The 21,042-nt window shown below is 43.0% G+C and overlaps 1 protein-coding gene across 1 annotated transcript in view; it reads left to right on the top strand.

The window, feature by feature from the left end:
• Positions 1-21,042, top strand: part of LOC119406926 (calcium-transporting ATPase type 2C member 1-like) — a 119,337-nt gene that overhangs the window by 75,944 nt on the left and 22,351 nt on the right. The window contains 7 exon segments of the mRNA XM_037673721.2: positions 2,580-2,728; positions 8,046-8,147; positions 8,149-8,213; positions 13,305-13,373; positions 13,494-13,610; positions 17,315-17,462; positions 20,267-20,362. Coding sequence (XP_037529649.2) covers positions 2,580-2,728; positions 8,046-8,147; positions 8,149-8,213; positions 13,305-13,373; positions 13,494-13,610; positions 17,315-17,462; positions 20,267-20,362 — 746 coding nt within the window.

The following is a 21,042-nucleotide window of genomic DNA, read 5'->3' as shown; positions in this document are numbered from 1 at the left end:
GGCTCTAAAGGATATTTTGGAGTAGGTTTGTCATTACTCCTTCGACGCCTGGAAATTTCACTAGAAGCAATCTATTGATGCAGGAAGAGCCTATCTTTAAACCTTTCACTGTGTTGTACCAATATCATCAATAACTTTCTTTAATCTACTCATTGTCATTACTTTTTAGACATACCCTGTAACTGGGTCGCATGGAAAGCAAAGGGGGGTGGGTGTGCCGGCAGATCTGTAGTTGGAGATCAATAATGGCGGATCAACTGGTACCCCCTGCCCTTTTCTTTCCAGCCATAGATTGTGTTGTCTCATTTAACTCAATAAGCATGCCCTGCTTTGTGGGTGCTGCCTGTATGCACAACGCTCTCTAGTACACTTCATTGACTACAGAGGCCGACCCATATGCTCATATAGCAGGAGTCACATGACAAATGAAATTCTGTGGACAACTCTGATGTAAATGAACTGTCACGAGTTGCACCGCCAGTAAATTCCATGGGGAGACCCTGCTTCAGAAACATGTTTTTTTTTTCTTTTGAGCATGCCACGGCAGCTGCATTTTCTATGTAGGCAAAAATGTTTGAGGCTCGGGTACTTAGATTTAGGCGCACGTTAAAGACCCCCAGGTGGTCAAAATTTCCTCCACTACGATGTCGCTCATAATCATATCTGGTTTTGGGACGTTAAACTCCAGATATTATTATTATTAGGTTTTTGAGCATATTGTTATGCAACTTTCACAGCTTATGTATTTTTACGGGCTGATTTCAAACATGCAATTATTATTCTACTACTGTATGCAGTTTAAAAACTATTAAATAGTTTTTGTATTGTTAAGAGCAAGACTGAAATTTGAAATCAGGACAAGAAAATATATAAGCTGCGAAAGTTTCATGAAAATTTACTCAAAAATAAAGAAATAAAGAAAGATCTACTCAGAATAAAAGTCTACTCAAAAAAAAGAAAAGAAAATGGGCCTCGCCCATTTCTTTTTTTTATCCGGTACAGATTATATGCAACAATGGGCACAATAGTCCATATATCCCCTTCAGAGCAGTGTGTACAATTCTGCACATCAACTGTGGAGGCTTGTTACTCGCCACGTGTTACTTCAGCTGGTTTAAAACATGGTGGACACATTAGTGCACGGTTCTTGGGTCGACACTTAGCCCTAATTTAACTTCACTTTGCCGCATATTGCTGCAGAGGACAACTTTGTTGAAGACGCTACCATGTTTAGTGAGCCGTTTGACGTGTCCCGTTCTGAGAGCCACATCAGAATTGTATTTTTTTTTAATGCTTGGAATGTATATAACCGATAACTTATTGTCCATGTAATCCGAGCTTGATAGTTAATTATTTTTATACAAAAATAGAATATGACTGGCTAGAGAATAAATGTATATGTAATTGCACACTGTTTAGAGGGGCCTTGCAACACTTTTCCAGCATGGTCAGAAAACTCTGCCAATTAGTAGCCGAGGCTCCTGAGAACGTGCGAGCCAAACATTATAGCGCAGCACGCGGCCTGGAATTTACGATTAATTCTCAAAGTCAGCTAGAGAATGCTTGCTGTTCTTTTGACAAATAATGCCATAAACCCAATGTCCATGGCCATTGGCTGATTTGAGCATCGTGAGCTGCATAGTTACCGTGGCTGCCGCGAGATGCCGTGATGTGCCCGCATGCATGCTTGCTATCACACAAAGTAAGGCGTACGATCAATTGAAAAAAAAAGAAAGGAAAAGTGCTCAAGGTCATGACGCGCGCTGACGAACAGACGTAACTCCCCCCACCCTCTGCGTAGCTTTCAGCACGCTCGCTGGTACAAAAGAAGATAGAGAGAAAGCACTTAAAGCGTGCGAAAAATCCCTGTAACTCTGCTCGTACCATACTTGACAGATTCTAAAAATGTTTGCGGCAGTGGATTTGTGAGGCAGTAAACTCCTTTAATGAAGCCATTCGATGAATACTTGGAAAAGTGTAGCAGGTCTTCTTTAGGATTATTTACAGAAAAATGCACAAATCAACATAGTACCACCTTCTCTTTCTTGCAATAGAATATCAAGCACCTTGCCATAAAGTTGTGTAAATTTGACATATTTACAGGCAGTCCACCATAACCCACGCCTGAAGGCGATATGCACTGAGCTGTCGTAGCTGCACTAGCTAGAGGAGGAGATATGCACTCACCTGTTACCCCTCCATGCCACACGCAGCCAGATTTAATTATTATAGCTGGCAATTGGACATGGGTTTATTGTAGTATGCTATTTATTTTGCCATAGAAGACATATACAAATCTTTGCTGTACAGTGGCTGCTTATTGTTGCATTCAATATATATTTTTAAAACTGCCATCATTATAAGCCGGTTCAACTGTACTCACAAACACAAGATGTAAGGCCTGCTTCACCCTCATTGAATTGGTCTTTAATTTTGAGTCATGTAGTACTTAATATGAACTGTCTAAATGTCTTTTCTTTTTTTTCAACAATGTTAATTGTTAGAATTGTAAACTGATTTGCGCAAATTGATTGTGTATGCAAAAAATATGTTGGATTGACAGCATTATGCTTGTGCAGCGGCTCGTCTTGGTCTCCATGCTGTGGGCAATGTTGTGCTTTCTGGCGATCAGCTGGATGCAATGACTGACAGTGAACTGCAGAGGATCATTGGGTCTGTGTCAGTGTTTTACAGGACAGGACCAGGACATAAGCTTCGAATTGTAAAGGTTTGTATTCACATCCTATGACCTATTAGTTACCACAGTGATTCCACTCCTGCACCAACTATGCAAACAATGCCTAATAGAATTTCCTGTGGCATCCTGATAAAATAGAGGTAAATTGCATGAGAATGGCCAGAAGGAGTCTCAAAATTTGATTGCATCTTGTGCCGGCAATTGCACCACCAGTTTGACAAAATGTGTGCAACTTGGTGCACTCTCGATTTGCATTTTTGTTAATAATCCATTTGCCACCAGCAATAGTCGCTTTGTTGTAACTGTGCCATGCTGTAAGTGATCGCACGCACACACACACACACGATGCCCAGATATGATGATGTGCTTTTGAGCGGGTGGCCTTGTGGGGCGGTGTCAGTGAAGGTTGGCTTGCAAACGGCAGCTAAATATCTGTGTGACGTCACGCCTTCTAGTTTTTTATTGTGATAGCAACTATGGGAAGCTTTTATGCAAAAATTCACCATCAGCTTGTCACTTTGATGTTTCTTAGAAAGCCTTATTGCAATAAGATCTTATTGTAGTCCAGCGCTGTTGTGGGTCACTTTGCGTGTGCTGTCTTCCAGCACACCTATTGTTGAAAGTTCATTATCTCAAAGTTTTAGAGGCATGTTGAAGTGTGAGGCAATGCAACACACTTGCTCACCTGTCTGGCTTTGTTTATCATGTGGCAGCATATGTTTGCAGTTAACAAGTGTAATCTGTTTGTTTGCCTATGTGGTCTACCATAAAATCCCGAGCAAGCACCATGCTCCCTTCTTTGGGAGATTTCAAATATGCGGCCTCTTCTCCCCTCTCACCACTTTCACTCATTTCAAAATTTTTTTTGTAGACATACTTTTGGTATGTTCAGCTGATCGTGGTATGGTCATATCATTTAACCCATTGAGGGTTTACGCTGTACATGTACATCATCACCTCTATGTTTAAAATGCGCGCCTTTTTCGATCGTTTCTCTTGCTTGGCATGTGCTGCCACACTTTGAGAAACATGGAATTTTTTCGTGCGCCGATGTCTCTCCGTTGTTTTTTTTTTCTTTCCAAAGCGGCGCACCGGCTTTCGCTTGCACATCCAAGTGCATGCGCGTGGTGCGTCTGGTTTTGGTTTCATCCTTCGGGTGGTTATCGCTTCTCGCGCCCGAAAAGCTGATCGCTGTCTGGTTTCTAATCTCTCAAAGGGTGATCTCTTGTTACTCTCTCGTTTATTGCTCCCCGGGGCGTGATTACATCTGTTTCCATGCGACGCTAAATTACACACACCATGCCGCCGTGGTTGCGTTTCCTGCTTTGGGGACTCTGAAAAACTAACTCTGTCTCGTTGGTGATAAGAGAAAGGATTATTATAGATTTTTCACTCGTTTTGCTTTCTGGACGGGCGCACAACCATACAGTTTTCTTCCGTGTGCTCACTCATGCAGTTCACTTACGCTATGGAAGTGCATGCCGGTTGCTCTGCTGCTAGTGAGTCGAGCGGCGATTCTTCCGATGTGGACTATTCCCCAAGTGCCGAATCAGAATCTGATTCATTGGATGTCAGTTCGTCAGACGTGGATTTACTTACGAGTTCAGACTCGGATGATGATGGAGGGACATCTCGACTATCACATGCTGAAAAGATTTTGTGTTGGAGCAAGAACGTTTTTTACCGTAAAAGTACTCTCGCGTGCTTATTTTTGTATGTCTGTGAGCTACGGTTAATACAACGCATAATTTTTATTTATAAAAAATTATATAAGTGTTTTTTTTTTAGGATTTTGCTAGATGTTACTCACGAATAAACCATGTGCATGTAACAACAAAAATGACCTTTTGTCACTTTACGGTCATGCAAAAAAATTTTGGACAATTTGTTTTTTAAATAGAATCGTCTGAAGAATTTAATTCAGCAATAAAAAAAATACACATTTTTAGAGTGCATTTCGTGAAAAAATTTGACCCTCAAAGGGTTAAGGTACAACAATTATATTAGAGGATGGCCACAGTGGATTGGCCATAAAAGCCACTGGCTGTTTGTGTTGTGTGTCTATTTTTTGTGTCTGTCAGTGTGCTTGTAAGCAAGCATGCATCCCTATGTTTGTGTTTTTGTAGCCAAGCTGCTGTAGCTTTGAATTGCCAAAACACTCAGTAATAGTGTTGTTGAAGATACCTTGTAAGAAGCACTTTTAGTGTGGAGGATGGTGTTCGTGACCTTTGCTAGTTGTGCCTTTTTTCTTTGCTGCCATAGCTTTTCTATATTTAATCAGTATGATGCTTGTTTTTGCTGTGTGTTATGAAGCCATTGTGGTTTCCATTTAATACTTAAGTAATGCTATTGTGTTTACTCACAGAACAGAGGTGCATGTGCCCATGAATGTTTAGGATGTGAAGCTTCTGAACTTTTTTTCCCCCATGAGCATGCAGCTTTGCATCCAAAGGCACACTACATCCCATATAAACCTTCATAGGGCACATCTAGATTTCCAGCTGCAGACTTGGACAGGGAAGAAATTCAGCCTTTTCGTGGTGACCACTAAACTTTATTGGCTAGATATAGAAAGTAAGACCACTATGATATGTTGATTTGGTTGGTAAATACTGGGTATGAGAGGTATCCTTGCTAAGTTCTGGATTAACATGTAAACATTAACATTTTCATTATATATGCCTTGGAATTCAGCCTTCTTCATCAGCCTGTGTATCAACTATCTAGCACGTTATCCTTCAGTCCTTCACCCTTACACAGGAGATGAGAGCGTGTGCAGCCCTACCTTAGCTGCCGACCTTAGAGACATTGAGATTGATAGCTTCCCGAATGTGACAGTCTCGATTTCCATGTAAGAAAAGAGCACTGTGGTTCTAGTGGCGAGTTGCTATCTGACATAAAGAAAGACACACTGCCAGGTGTCAAGTGTCATTGGTAGTTAAAGAGTTTATCCATCAGGTGCCAGTGACCATAAGTGAAAACCATGGCAACTCAATAATGGCCATTGTTAAACAGGTCCAGGGGCTAAAGTCAATAGCCAGGCTCTCTGTGAACAAGGACATTAGCTGGCAGTTCCACATAAGAGATTTACGTCCTTTCACATGGCTTGTGCAACATTGGTGTCACTGGCTATGAACTTTTATGATCACACCGCTCCCGTACTCCTGGTCCTAAGATTTAAATCTGCTTCTCTGAGCAAAGTGACGCTAAGTTGAAGACAAAGAAACAGCAATATAATGTGAAGAACTTGTTTATGGCAGCTGTTGTGAAAGCTGTAGCCTATACCAGCAAGCATAAAATGTTTTTGACACTGCAGTCAGTCAATTACTAAGGCTGAAGTTGTTTCTCTTGAATAGCCTTCACAAACAGCCATGAAAGAGTTTAAGTAAATTTGGGGCTGTCTAAATCCTTCTGAAATTTTGTTGAATTTCCTGAAGCCATTGTTATGTTCTCAAATACCCCAAACACCCAGTATAAAATGTAGCGAAGTTTACACCATATTACCCGATTTTAACATGCACCCAATTTTTCTGGGTTCAAAATAAGTGGCTTTCAACTATAGAAACAGGAAAACAACAGAGTGGATAAAAAAAATTACACCATCTCCCGCTAAAGGGGACCATGAGGCGATGCGAAGCCGGAGCACTTGCACGATCGCGTGCCGTTGGCGTTCGCTGGGCATGCTACTGACCTCGCGTCGTGGAACGCAAAGAGGAACACTACGCGCGTCATGTCTTCCCTCTAGCCTGGCCGTTAATTCTCACAGGGCGTGCGGGGAACGTCGACAGGCGCGCGAGAGAGAGGCAGCGTAGGAGAGGAGAGAGGGGGGGAGGGGACGCGCATGCGCTGGCCCTCATCGCAGCACTGCGCAGGAGAGAATTTCGGCATGTCAAGCCCGCATTTCAGAGGAGCCAACTGAGTCAAGCGCTCTGCCATTTGAAGGAGAGGAGACTAGAGGAGGAGAGTAGCATATGGGCCGTGAGAGCAGAAGCGAGAACGCAGGAGAAGCGCAAGCAGGTGCTGGTAGAGAAGTGGAGAGAGTAACGCGCAGCTGTTGGAGAGAGGGAAGGAGGAGAGTCGCGCATGCGTAGTGTGAGTGCGGACTACAATGCTGTGTGCGGATGACCACGCCGCGTTACATACCCCCGAGCAAGAGATACTTCGCATCTAAAACAAACATGGTTAACTGTTATTCTAGTTGACGTTAGAGGAAACAGAATGAAGCTGGGCATGTTATGCAATGCGTAGGACAGATAACTGGCAGTCACGTAGACCTATGGAATGAGTACCGAGCTACGAGAAGTGCAGCAGAAGATGGCAGAAAGTTAGATGGGGCCATGGAATTTTAAAATATGGAGGCGTAAAATGGAATCAATGAGCGCAAGACAGCAAATTGAAGATCATTGGGAGAGGCCTTCGTCCTTTGGTGGACTTAAAGTATGATGGTGGTGGTGGTGGTGGTGGTGGTGGTGGTGGTGATCTTACAGGTGACCGATTTTCATAAAGAGAACAAATAATGTGGCCCCAGTTTTCATGTTTATAAAGGAATGAAACAGATTTTCATTCAAGCTGTTCACTGTATTTCATGTTCCAAATTTCTTGAAAGACTCAACCATCCTGAATGGTGTGGTGGCCTAAGCCTCAAAACAACCACTTTGCCAATTCTGGCAATGCACGTAACTCTTCATTAGTGGAATAACACCTGATACAGTAGGTTGCTGCAAAGAAAAAGGATGATTGGTTTCTAGTGCAACTTGCTGTGAACAATAATGCGATTCTTATTAGCACTTTCAGCACCATAAATAAGTCTTCTGCAGTCCTAGGGGTTTCCTTGCTTACTTTAATGCAAGTGTAAACTCATATAATCAGAGCGCCATGGAAGTTATCTGGACACCAGAATACCCAAGCGCCAAATGCTCCTGACGTGAGTGCCTTTAATCCCAGCACCAATACTTTTAGTCCCAGTGCCAACAAAAACAGGCCATGCACGACTATATTTAATACAAGTGTCAACATATTTAACCCAAGTGCTGTTAAATTAAATTTATACAAGAAAACAGCAAGGTTTTTTTAGTGCTGCAGCCAAACCTATCGGGCCCTCCGGAGATTGTGGCAGATGGACGATTCTGTTTGTTCGATTTTGTTTCATGCGTTTGTCAAGAATCTCTGCCCCCATGTCTGCAGCACGAAGATAAATTTCTGGTGTAGTATTTTAAGTGAATTTTGCAGCCTCAAGTAGCTTTATGTGTGCAGCTATTTATAGGCCATGAAGGTAAAATTTTGCCTTTCCATTTTCTCAGTGTTTTCTTACCTTTACATTTACTATGATATATTTCTGCCATTTTAGGCTCTGCAGCGGAACAATTACATTGTAGGCATGACTGGTGATGGTGTTAATGATGGAGTTGCTTTGAAGAAAGCTGACATCGGTATTGCCATGGGTAAAAATTGGCACAGATGTTTGTAAGGAAGCAGCTGACATGATTCTTGTTGACGACGACTTCTTCACAATCATGTAAGCAATGCACATTTTACCATATTTGCTTTATTGAGCAGTGTTGTGCTGTTATATTTATGAAAAAAAAGATGTGGTTAGTCCACTGTAATTGAAATAAGAATATTTTGTGTTTATCGTACTTCCAAAGTATGACCAAATGACTTGTACACTATTTTCACCTATAAAACTTCTTAGTTTATTCTAAAAGGTTTCAGTTCCCTTGCTGACAGGCAGCAGCAGTAGCTTTTATCCGTGTAACTAACATATTGTTGCACTGTTTGTACATTAGCCCAGAAAAATATTTGTTACATATATTGACTGCATGTTGAAGATTTTTTTGCAGAGTAAGTTTCTCGCAGGCTTTTCAGCAGCCTTTGTGTGTGAAGCACCTTCATTTAGTGACCAGATGCATTTGAAGATCTAAAGGGGGTCTTACTTTTGGAGGCTATTTTTACATGTATTCAATAATGAAATACTCATTTTTTTTAAAATAATTAAATGATTAGCTGTGGATTGAAGAGTCTGAGTTAATATGAGCCGTTTACAAGCTAAATCACTGTGAGACCATATTTAGTACAATACTATCTTTTATGGTGCATCTTTAAATGCCTTATCAGCTGGCCTCATCAAAAATTTTGGTCATGTGCTGGTAGAAGTCCTTTTCTGGAGCTCAACTACTACAGGAATTTTCGAAAAGGTCTTAGTAGTAGTACCATCAACAGAGAAACAAAATTTTTATGATGATTATTATATCATAAAAATTTGATATAATAGTTCAAGGATGCTAGCTACCATTTGCTGCAAAGGCTGGCAGCACCATTGTCTTGATCAGTGACTACATAAAACATTTATTCGGTGCAGTCTCCCATACCACAACGCATGCAATTTTTTAGTCTTAATGTCCTCTTTCTTCTCATTTTTATCACGCCCTCCTTGCTGCACAGCACATTACTCAGGCTGGTTTCGTGGGTTCTCTTTCATGCAAATTCCCAAGTTCGCATTGCTGATGACTATTTGTGCACTGCCAACATGTACCACAGAAAGCAGGCCAGTTACATCTCAGAGTGCCAGCAGATTGGCTTCTCCAAGAAATCATGCAGGATTTCGGTGCAGTTTTAAGCTGTTGTAATGGTGTACATGACATAATATTTTAAGGTACATTTTTCAGTACCTAATTCATCTTTGCAAGGCCCAGCTCCTAATAAGGGGTCTTACCAGGAGTTGGCCATTGCAGGATATTTTCCCTGGAGTTGGGAAAATATCAACCTTAGGGGATCTATATTTTTCTTTATTTAAATATCTGCTCATGGTGGCCTTTTTAGTTGCACACTTAAATTCTTCAGTGGGATTTTTGTTTTTGTAAATCAAGTAAGTGTTCTTCCTAGTGGTATTGAAGTGATAAGAAATTAGACACTTTCCTCAACTGAACATACTCTTTGGGTGCAACAGCATTTATTGGTGCCCACTCGCAATCAGACCTTCATGTTCCCAAATTCATACTGCATAGTCGGTGTCAATTGTTGCCTTGTATGACATAAGAATAAGAAAAAAATTACACCATCTCCCACTAAAGGGAACCATGTGGGGATGCGAAGCAGCGCATGGGTCGACTTAAAGTTCCGTTCATCATGGGCCCCTTGCCCGATATTAACGCGTCCTTGCAAGTGGAGCCCACCACATACCTGCCATGTCTCCCGGATTACCCAGGAGACTCCCGGATTTTGAACGTTTCTCCCGCTTGTACGGGTCATAGAGAAATCTCCCGGAAATCCATGCCCCGCGCGTCCAGTGCTTTGTCTGGCCACATGAGCAAAGTTGTCTGGCCACGTAGTAGAAAGGATTCTTCTTCTTCTTTTTAATGATGGTAGAAAGGTTCAACTCAGTTTCATTGCGAATGAAGTAGGTGTGCACTTTGCGCCGCAGTCCAGCACTTAAAAGGGTAGCCGATGTCTGTCGAGATAGCGCGTTCGCCAGCGCTCGCGACCGTCCCCTTACCCTTCGCGCGACGGTGACGGCCGGGTCATTTCATCTCTGCTTCAACCGCGTTCGTCCCTAGCGCTAGCGCGCATTTACTCGCACGTGAAACAGACGATGCGTAAGCGATGTTATCGGTTTGGACTCTGTACAGATCAGCGGCGACCGCAAACTCCCGCTGACAGTAGGCAGTTTTAGAATTGCGTACACTAAGTTAGCGTTAGCGTTTGCGGCCCGCTATTTCCGTCACTTACCGGGAGCCCGCAAGCGCTTAGCGTACGACGCACGCGCAGGCGCAGTTGCGCTAAAAGCCAGCGCAAAGCTTTGCGTACGCTGTTCTAAAACTGCCTAATGTACATATAATTGCTATCGCAGTACACCCCCCCCTCCCCTCCCCCACGGTCGGCATACTTTATACCCTCTCCTCCCGCGGTCGAAATATTTTATACCCCCCCCCCCTTCCGTTGAGTAGATCTCCCGGATTCCGTTTCTCCAAACTTGGCAGGTATGCCACCATGAATTCACTGTAGTTGCTGTTGCTGTTACTCGTCCCGAACTCTTGTTGGAGCACGCCACGCGGGTTCATCGCGCGTCTGCAGAATCTCGTTCCCCGACACGTGATTGCTGAGAGAGTGTAAGGGGGAGAGACCACAGCGTCTTACCCAGGCCCTTACACAGGCCCGAACGCGCTAGCGCGTGCCAGCACACGTGGTTTTGTCTGCGTTACGCCAAGCTGGGATAGCATACGGCAGCCTGGGCCCCTAAAGTGCTCTGCTCGTATCATCATCAAGGCGGTCGAAGAACAAGAGGAAGACGACTTCTTCTTGGCGCGAGCGCGCGCTCAGATGGCTATGCTAGATGGTAGAAAGCGGATGCCACCGCCGGACACAACCCCGAGCAAAAGCTGCTTCGCATTTAAAATATATATTCAACAACAGATTTTTTAGGCATGCTTGATAATTTAGGCATTCACCACATGCCTCTTGGAGCCAATGTTCACAGAGAAGTGAAATTTCGGATGCTGAAACTTTTCAGTTCCATTTTTCAGACTCTGCTCAGATTGCAAGTTAATAGGGGTTAATTCAAGACCCCACAGCTGCAGTGTTGATTATCTTGCGGTGTCGAACCAGTGCTCTCGTGCGCTGATCCGTTTGTGGCCATAGCGGATCCCAAAAGTAAGCTTCGTCACAATGAGTAGGCGTTATGGGGTGAACAGTAACAGGACTCGAAAGGGGCTTCTGTCAAGGTGCATAGTGTGTGTTCCTTAATTATGCATGTGCACACCTGTTGTCTCCTCTTCATAATACCTTGTTATTACGTACCTGTTTTAAACATACTAACGCTTAAAACATAGTTGCAACAAATCCATGACTGAGTCTCCATGGAGCTTAATATATATTCACAAACTTCTTTAAGTCATAGTGACTCATCGTATGCTATATCCACTGGTTCGTGCTTACTGTGATTACTTTTTGTGTCATAATGGTTAACAGCACGCCTCAACTCGTGATGTCAATGTCACCACAAAGTGCCATGAAAGGTCTTTTCATGGCACAAGTGCACAGACCTGTCAAACAAACACTCCGACTTCAACATGAGTATGGCAAAATGCACAGAGGTGTGATGGTAGCTACCTACGAACGGGCCCATGGGACTTATTGCCAACAACCCTATTACGATAAGAATCTTCAACTATATGCTTGCTAGCACACATAGCATAGCACCATTGTTAGCCTATTGTACACTTTTAAACCATGACCATCTAAATGCACCATGCTGCTATTCACTGCCTCCTTGTGCATGAGCCATGGAGGCTTGAAGTCTATGTCATTTGCAAAAAAGGAAAGCAGCTTGCTGTTGCTGTGTTGGCCCAACAAAATATTCGTCGTACCTGTGCACAGTCGGGGGCCAACCTGGCACGAAGAAACCTCACTGCACACACATTCCCAAAACAAACTCGCGCATACAATACAGCAAGTGTCCCAGCAGAGTGATGCGTGTGCCTTGTAGGTGGCATGCTGCACACAACTAGGTAGGCACAATCGGCTTCATTTGGCTGCAGATACCGCATTTCAGTGAAGTAGTGGAGGTTTTTGTTTAGTAGCATATAGCTCTAATCATGCACACTCAGCTGGACAAGTCATGCTCTCTGCCACCACAGCTGCTGTATTCCGACTCATATTTTTGAAGTCCTTCGTGACATCGGCGCTCTGCGCTATCACATGGCAAGAGAGCCAGAATCTTGTCTGCACTTTGGTAATAAAAGAAGGAAAAAAACCTTTTAATGTGTATTCAGGCAGCATTTACTATATGGCACCACATTTATTGTAGGGCTTTTTTTTTAATTCATGGGTTGTTTCAGCACTTTATTCTGACAAGGCTTGTTTTTCAAACGATTCACTGCTGTCACTGTCATGCATGTAAGACAGGGGTCCTTTCAAAGTGTTGAGATGAGATTCTTGAGAGAATTATTGTGAATCACTAATGTATTTTGGTGTAAATTTGGTGACTAGAATAAGGAAACTGGAGTTTGTCATTCGATTTGTGCCAAGTCAGCATGGCTTGAGTACTGGCTGTCTTGTGTTGCAGGATTTCGATGCATGTGCTAGTTCACTAATTTGACAATTAGTTACTGTGGTTGTTTTATTGTGTTAGCCACTGCTATAATGTAAGCCACTAAATATTTTTCGTTTGTCTAAGATCTATTTTGAACATTTGAAGATGGGCAGTGCTAAAACACCCAGTATTTTGGTGATAAACCCTCTTTGGGGAGAAGTGGGCCAAAAGCACAGATACAAGACTTGTGATGGTTTATTATAGAATTCCGCTATATTCAGAGTCACATGACCAACACACTCTGTAGCCATTCCCTTGTAAACAGCATTGTTTAAGTGATCAAGATACACGGGACTCCTACCCTTATGCAAAATCTAGTAGCTTCCTGTTGAGAAATATTTGACCAACCTATTGTCATATGTGGATACTCACACATTTTCTGCTATACAACTATAGATGGTGTGTTTTAACACAGGTGAACTTTCACTTGAATTAATGCAGTCCTCGTACTCTTCAAGAGAATCTTATTTGTGGCAAGCATTATCTACACATCTGCTTCCTTCTTCTTTATTTTTTCAGGGCAGCAATTGAAGAAGGAAAAGGAATATTTTACAACATCAGGAATTTTGTTACATTCCAGCTGAGCACGTATGTCTAAACTTGCTTGGTTTGCATAATTTGTCAGTATTGTTTGTCATTTCTGCTGTGAAGTACTATATAGTGGCAATTTTTGTGCTCCCCTAAGATGTTCTAATTTTGTTCCACCAGGAGCATTGCAGCTCTTTCTCTAATTGCATTGTCCACACTAATGAAGATTCCCAATCCTCTGAATGCAATGCAAATTCTTTGGATAAACATCATCATGGATGGACCACCAGCACAAAGGTTGTACTGTTATGCCTGCTTTTTTTATGTATATGTTTGTTGTTATAAAATTAACCACTTTTCTGCGGTTGTATCAGTTTATATATTAGTTAGCAGATTCGCGGCATTGTGTTTTTGCATTCAGCTTACCTAATGTTATATAAAATACCTGGATATGTACACGAACAGAGAAGTGTTCCTTCTGCTGTTCGTGTGAAGTACGATTGAAGGATGGCAGCCATTTGCCTCCGTGACTAAAAAATAGTCCTCTTCATGCACTCGGCAATGTTCCCTGAAGGCGAGGTCACCGGCCATCTAGCTCATGACGTCTGTCTGTAGTGCGTGCCCATTGGTACGGACTTGTGTGCCTTTGAGAAGGAAATGCCGCGGGCTTCTAAAGTTGTGTCCGAATATAGCTATAATAAATTTTCATAGTCACCATATTAGCATAACGTGTCTGTTGGTGCATTTGTCATGACAAGCGCACTGAAGAACTGTTGTATTCGAAGTTATGAGAGGCTTATTTGGCTGCATCTTGCATACCTCAGACATCTTAACTTATAGCAGTGTGAAAAGTAAACGTTTCTCTTCTCACCTACATTGCATACACTATTACACTGTATGCACCTTGTAAATCCTTTCTCTGCCTATGTTATGCGATGCCCATTTTAATGGAAGCAACAATGTAGTGTCAGCTGAATATGTGGTTTTAACTGGCAATTAGATTGTTGGAACTAAAGCTTTTTTGCTCCATTGTTCCTACCAAATCAATATTTGCAAAGATACCTGTTTAGCTTCCTAGTGAAAAAATTGTGGCTTTGAACTGGGGTCACCATATGCAGAACTATTCTGATCTGTTTCTTTTCCAATTCCGCCATTAGCAAGTACCCTGCGATTGGTAAGATAAACTACTTCTAAATCTACGCCTTTGTTGTCATTATTAGTATTAGTAAAAAAATTTCAGGCTGCACCAACCACACAAAACTGTGAAAGCTGAAGACGTCCAAGTGACATGCCTTCATTAAGCATGCATTATTATGCTGAGCAAGACTGTGTTTTTTTTTTGACAGCCAGAGAGGCCCCCCATTCCAAAAGGCATAGAGGATGGCTGCCCGCAGAGGCATAGGTTTTCCAATTTCACGCAAGGAGGGGGTGAAGAAGGGCGTGTTTCCATACCCTAAAAAGCGCAGTAGCGGAGCTTCCAGTCGCCGTCGCATGCGGGAGAGTTGCGTCGCCTGAGCATAAAGGCCACGTATGACGCCTTTGATAGAGCGGCACATCGCTGTCAACTCTGGTTCTAGCAGTAGTGATGCTGGTAAAATAGTGAGAACCACAGAGCAAAACGGCGTAGGTTACTACCCCCATGTGACGTGGGCCAACAAGTGACACTGGCAAAATAGCAATACTCGGAATTTTTTATTTTCCGATAACAAGCATCGGAAGCTTTTCAGTACCAAGCATGTTGCTGCGTACAAGGACTGTAAGCCGTTCCTTGCTGTGCTTGCCACCGTGGCAAAGGTCCCCAGCAAAAGCAAGGGTTTTTTCAGGTAGCAACTTATAAAACAGCCTGGTTTCGACACAGTTAAACGTATCTTCAGGTGCGAACTGCTGGACTACAGTGATAACTTCCAACAAGCGACTCGCCGACTGCAGCACTCTTGCCACACATTTTTTTGAAGCTCAAGTCATTTCTTTTCTTAAAGTTTCAGACCCAGCCATCACTAAATTTGCAGCCCTCAATATTCGTCTACCTGCCACTGCGGTCTAGTGGTTATGGTGCCGACTGCTGACCCGAAGGTCACGGGATCAAATCCCGGCCACGGCGGCCGCATTTCGATAGAGTTGAAATGCTGGAGGCCCGTGTGCTTAGATTTAGCTGCACGTCAAAGAACACCAGATAGTCAAAATTTCCTGGAGTCCTCCACTACGCATCCCTCATAATCATATAGTGGTTTTGGGACGTGAAACCCCAACAATTATTATTATATCAATATATATTCATCTGAAGCACCAGGGTTTCTGCCTTTTTCTTTAAAACATCACCGGATGCTGGCACCTGTTTGGCAATCATGGCTTTCAACTGCATGATACTATCTTCCTCAAGTTTTGAAAGGGCACCTTGGCTGACATCCTTCTGTCAGGATCCTGTTGAGTTCTTGGCAGCTTCTAAAATCCTCACACTGTCTTTTAGGTAGTCTGATATTATCTGCTTTGAGATTTCAAACTGCTTTGCAACATCTGCTAGCGACCAGCCACTTTGCACTTGCCTGATAGTCAATTGGCTGCAATTTCTTCGTTTCAAAGTTCTTGTCAAAGAGGCGAACGAGGAAGGTGGTGTTGGCGCCATCAGTAACAACTGGTGATGAAACCACTATCGGTTGTTGAAGCGGCAATGCAAACAGCACAACCGACCAAATGTGACATCGTAGGTGACTGAACGGCGGATCGAGGCTGCAGAAGAACAAAATAGCAGCGATGTTGTTTTTGTTTTCAGCGGTAGCTTTTGATTCGTGATCAAAAGAAGAAGTCTGGAAAATCGAAGTAGAGGGGTTTCAAACATCCGAAGTTTTGGTTGGCATTATACATAAAGCCTCTATGGAGCGCGTGACGGTGCCATGGCAGAGTACGGATATTCAGGCAGGTCCAAAAAATAGGGTATCTGAAAAATCGGTTGGCGAATGTACTTATAAAAAATCATACTGTGGATATCTTCCACAATATGCCAAGAAGCAATACGCCATTTGGATAGCACATACTTTGTATACATAACACTGGTATAAAAAGCAACAAGCCACCTATAAAGCAGTTCATTTCAACAATTATACATAGGTACTATAAGCACAATGGTTATACCACTAGATAATTAACTGATATAACATTCCTTCCTAGATGCAGTAAACTGAAATCTGCACTAATGGCACTTAAATTACTAGAAGCTCATTTGCACTTACAGATGAAGTCGTAGATGCTGGTAATCCATGGATTTAAAGCTCTAAAAATGGTTATCTTTCTTTTCAATTTTTTTCCTGATTAAAATTATAACAATCTAGTTAAGTTCAGTACGGCCGCCCCAGGGAGAGAAGTGGTTTTTGTACAGTCAGTCGTCTCAATGTGAAGCGCTGAGAGCACAGCACGTAGAAGGGTATCTGAGCTGTTTGCTGATGCATTCCAGCGCTTGCTACCATGCCCTTATGATCAAAGTTCGCAGTTGCTGGTCAAGCGACGCAGCCCCCCCCCCCTTTCTCCGGTGTCCCTTCATGCTCCTTCGCCGGATGAAAGACGGGCAGGGTGTTTTCTCTCTGCTTGAGGAGCATTTGACGGCAGGCCTTGCACGTCTCAATGTGTTATCGCGTGCGCCCTCCATGCGACGTAGGTGGCCATTTCGTTTCATCTCTGCTTCAGCCGTGTTCGTCGCCAGTGCTTGCGAGCATTTACTCGCAGGTAGAACATACGATGCACGGGGTGATTGCTGTCGATTTGGACTTTATATGGATCATGTTGGTAACGGTGATAGCAAAAGCCTGCCGAGAGTGTCCATATAATTGCTATCACAAAAAACAAACCAAAGCCACCCACTACAGTGCCTGTCAAAACTTGTAAGTTACTTTGGTGCATATACACTCAAATTTTAATTTGGGGCAACGAGAAATGGTCTACTTATTCATATAAATGTTAATTGTGCTTCTTCTATATGTCTGACGCTTCGCTTAATTTTTTTCCTGTAGTCTCGGTGTTGAGCCTGTGGACCATGATGTGTTGAAGCAACCGCCACGCAACACCAAGCAGCCTATGATCACAAGAGATCTAATATTCAATGTGGTCCTGTCCTCGCTCATCATCATTCTTGGAACCTTGTTTATCTTCCGAAAAGAGGTAAAGCTTTGCTTTGAAATCACTTTGGCCCTCTTTTGTTTCCAGTGTGCTATCTATTTTTAATCTCTAACTTAATCTCTACATAGTACAGTCAGTGTCGGGATTTTTCTAACTTCCTAGGTAGTGCAAAATAGTATTAAAAAAAATGGCAGTTTAAAAAAATAGAGTATATGCTTCTTGCTGCACTTAAGCCCTTCAATCATCACAACCACATCCGAAGTAGCTCTGAAGATCTAACAGTAGACTTATTAATGCCTCGTTGTTGTGTTCATTGCAGACTTGTTTCACGTTGCAGAAAATAAGTAACCGATTACAGTTACAATTACTTCCTTTAAAATGTAATCGATTACTTTTGCGTTACTTTCCTTCAAAATTTTATTGCCGTAACACAAGTTTACTCAAACGACAACGAACTACTGTGGCTTGCATGGTAGAGAGAAGGCTGGAGGCTTGCGTGAAGGCTGGGAGGCTTACTGTGGCTTCTGTGATATACTTTTACATGTTGCTTTCAACAGGAGTTCTTTTTCAAAGTTGTTGTCGCTGATTCTTCCTTGTTTCCTTGTTAAGAGGTCAGGTGCTACACTGAACACTCTCTCAATGCATGCGCTGGAGGGAAGGGCAGTATTATAATGTAGGAACACCTTGCGCACCAGCTCATAGTTGCGCAGTGCTTCGATGCTAGTGTCCATGTCCTCTATGAAGTGCCGCGCTTCATTATTGCTGGCGCTCGAGTAAGGTGTTACAGGTAAGGCCAAGGAAAAGGTGAAAAAAATAGGCTCTGTAGGTACTTCCTGTCTGACAGGATGGGGGGTCCCTACGGAGCGGTCACATATATTTTGGGATGAGAACTTCAGTAGAAGTTCTGACCTCAGATATTGAATGTGCACATTTGTCTTACTCCCACAAAGATAGTAGCAACTAGAACTGTGCACGGGCCGTATTTCCGAGCCCGAGCCCAGCCCGGGCCCGCTGACTTTGTCGAAGGCCCGCCCGAGCCCGACGGCAAAGGGCTGCGAACCCGCCCGGCCCGGCCCGACGTATGAAAACACAATCCCGGGCCCGGCCCGGCCCGCCACGGCTCGGCCCGGCTTTTTGAAGGTTCACTGCGAAAACGAAACATCGTTTTCCGGAAATTCGGCATTTTATTGAGCATATCAAATATGATCAAACGACACACGACGAACAGTCTCTATTACACAGATTACAAATTACAAGTAGACGGCCTCATGCCAGCAACAATGGAGTTCGCTCGCCAAAGCCGTCACGTGTAAGGGGTATGCCCATGCAAGCGTCAGCTTGCACGAGGCGATCTACGTCAGGTTGCTCGTCGCTGTGGCGTGCATTTTCCCTCATATGGGATTTGGCCTTAAATCTAACGCAAACAGTCGCGTGGCGCCGTCGCTAGCTCAGGTGGTGTTACTTCTCTGTTTCTCGGAGTGCAACAGAGGCAGTGCTTTACCTGCTCCCCTTTTGTTTAAAGTAGCGAATGGAAAGGAAAAGCAGTAAAGGCGGTCGCGGAAAATGCGCTGTATGCGTGCTGAAAAACAATTCCTGCTCATTCTCTATATTTCGGGCTTGAGTCTGGCTTTGCGCCGGGCCCGAGCCCGGCCCGATAAAACGCCAAGCAGCCCGAGCCCGGCCCGGGCCCGAGGTGAAAATACGTCGGCCTGCCCGAGCCGGGCTTGGGCTTTCGGGCTACCCGGAGCCCGTGCACACCTCTAGTAACAACATGCAATTTTTGTGTGATGGTCTTCTAAACAGTTGACCACTTGCTGCTCCAGAAAAAGTATACTACACTGAGTTATCACAAATGAACTCAATGCAACCATCAAAGTTTTCAAGCGTGCAGTTTCATTGCATCTCAGATATAGCAAACATATGTAGACCAACATCATATTTGGAGCATATCTGCTAGTATCCTGTAACGACCTTTAGTGGTGAAACTCTTTTATGTGCTTAGTTCCTTCCTAACTTCTCCTTTGATCACAGCTATCAACCAGTTAGTAATTGTGCCACCATATGGCTGGTATTGCTAAGCTCTCGTCTTTTCCTTAGTAATTGTCTTGTCATTGTATTCCTGTTATAATAATAAGAAAATTTGCTCTGAATTGAAGTTTCTCTTAAAGTAATTAATGTCTTACATTGTGCAGTGTGGTGTGCACAGCACCAGCATGTTGTATTCTATGCCAATTTCTTCACCAATGACTGAATAGAAATGAAAAAAAAAAGGCAGAATATTAATGAAGGATTGGTACTGCAGTCTTCTTCATAATGAAGTGCAATTTATCATAGCATAATGCTCATTTCAAATTCAGAGCATTGCTATTGATGCATCATCTGCCTTAGCCTAATATCAACTCTAAAGCAGCTGCTCTGTATCAGAGCTGTCACTGTCTGTCTGTTTGGTACAATTTACAAACCACTATTTCTGAATGTGCATTGGAGAAGTGAATTTTCTGTAGTGACATTTTGTTGACATTAAATGTTGCCATATTTTTTTTACCTCATTTTGAGAAATCCACTTGTCGCCCAATGATTGGGTGCAGTGAAAAAAACCTTACCTAGTGGCAGCCTTTATTGTCTTTTATTTTACTTTTTCCAATCAGTCCTGTCTGTGGCAGCACTTAGTATGCTTTGCTGAGCCACTTGCTGTGTCTCATGCATTGTGTTCTAGTTGTTCCATCAATACAAGAAAAAGAACCTCTTGTGATTTAACATAGTTGACACGACTTCAATATTGAATGCACACCTGAACGCTTGAGACAGAATGAGTGAATGTTTCTTTTAATCCTCTGCCTCTTCAGATGAGTGACCAAATCGTGACACCAAGGGACACCACTATGACATTTACTTGTTTTGTCTTCTTTGACATGTTCAATGCCTTGAGCTGCAGATCACAGGTAAGTAATCAATTAACCTTTTTCTTTGTCTGTGTGTTGGGGAGGATGTGTACAGTACTCACGGATTGAAACTCGAAAATTTAGGGCTAAGTACTTTTGTTTTGAATGTCTACAGTTCGTGTCATATCGGCATAATTTTTCCTCGAACACTTATATCACAGCCAGCATTACCTGTAGCGCCCAGATTACAGTGACCTGATGCGGTTATCATGAAAAATTCCTCATAGCAGTTGTACTAAAAAAAAAGTGCTGTTGCATTTCAATCCGCGAGTACTGTACATGCAGACTTAGATGTGTGTATATGTGTGTGGGTGTATCGTGTGCCCTTTAAGGCAAAGGGAGAGCATTTCTTTGAGTCCCACAAGGGGCATTTTAAGAAAGGAGCTCCTATTGAAGGCTACTGTTCCTTCCGTGTAGCTTAGCATGAGTGGAGGCAGACAATAGAAGTGCCCTTCAAGCCCTCTGTTCTAATTGCCTGAAGTTAACCATTGCTTTCACTGCACTGCATGCAGTTGGCACGTCGTAGTGATAAAGGTGCCCAGGAGGATGATAGCGAAGGCAAGCAAACAACTGCAGTGGCTGGCCAGTCACTTGTAACATTGCTATTTTGGCTTCATATTGAAAAATTCCTGTAGCTGCATGTTCATGTAGGACTGATACACTCCTATCGCCACATAAAA

The sequence above is a fragment of the Rhipicephalus sanguineus genome, chromosome 1 (genome assembly GCF_013339695.2).
Source record: "Rhipicephalus sanguineus isolate Rsan-2018 chromosome 1, BIME_Rsan_1.4, whole genome shotgun sequence".
NCBI lineage: Eukaryota > Metazoa > Arthropoda > Arachnida > Ixodida > Ixodidae > Rhipicephalus > Rhipicephalus sanguineus.
This window is presented reverse-complemented; position numbering and strand designations above follow the sequence as displayed.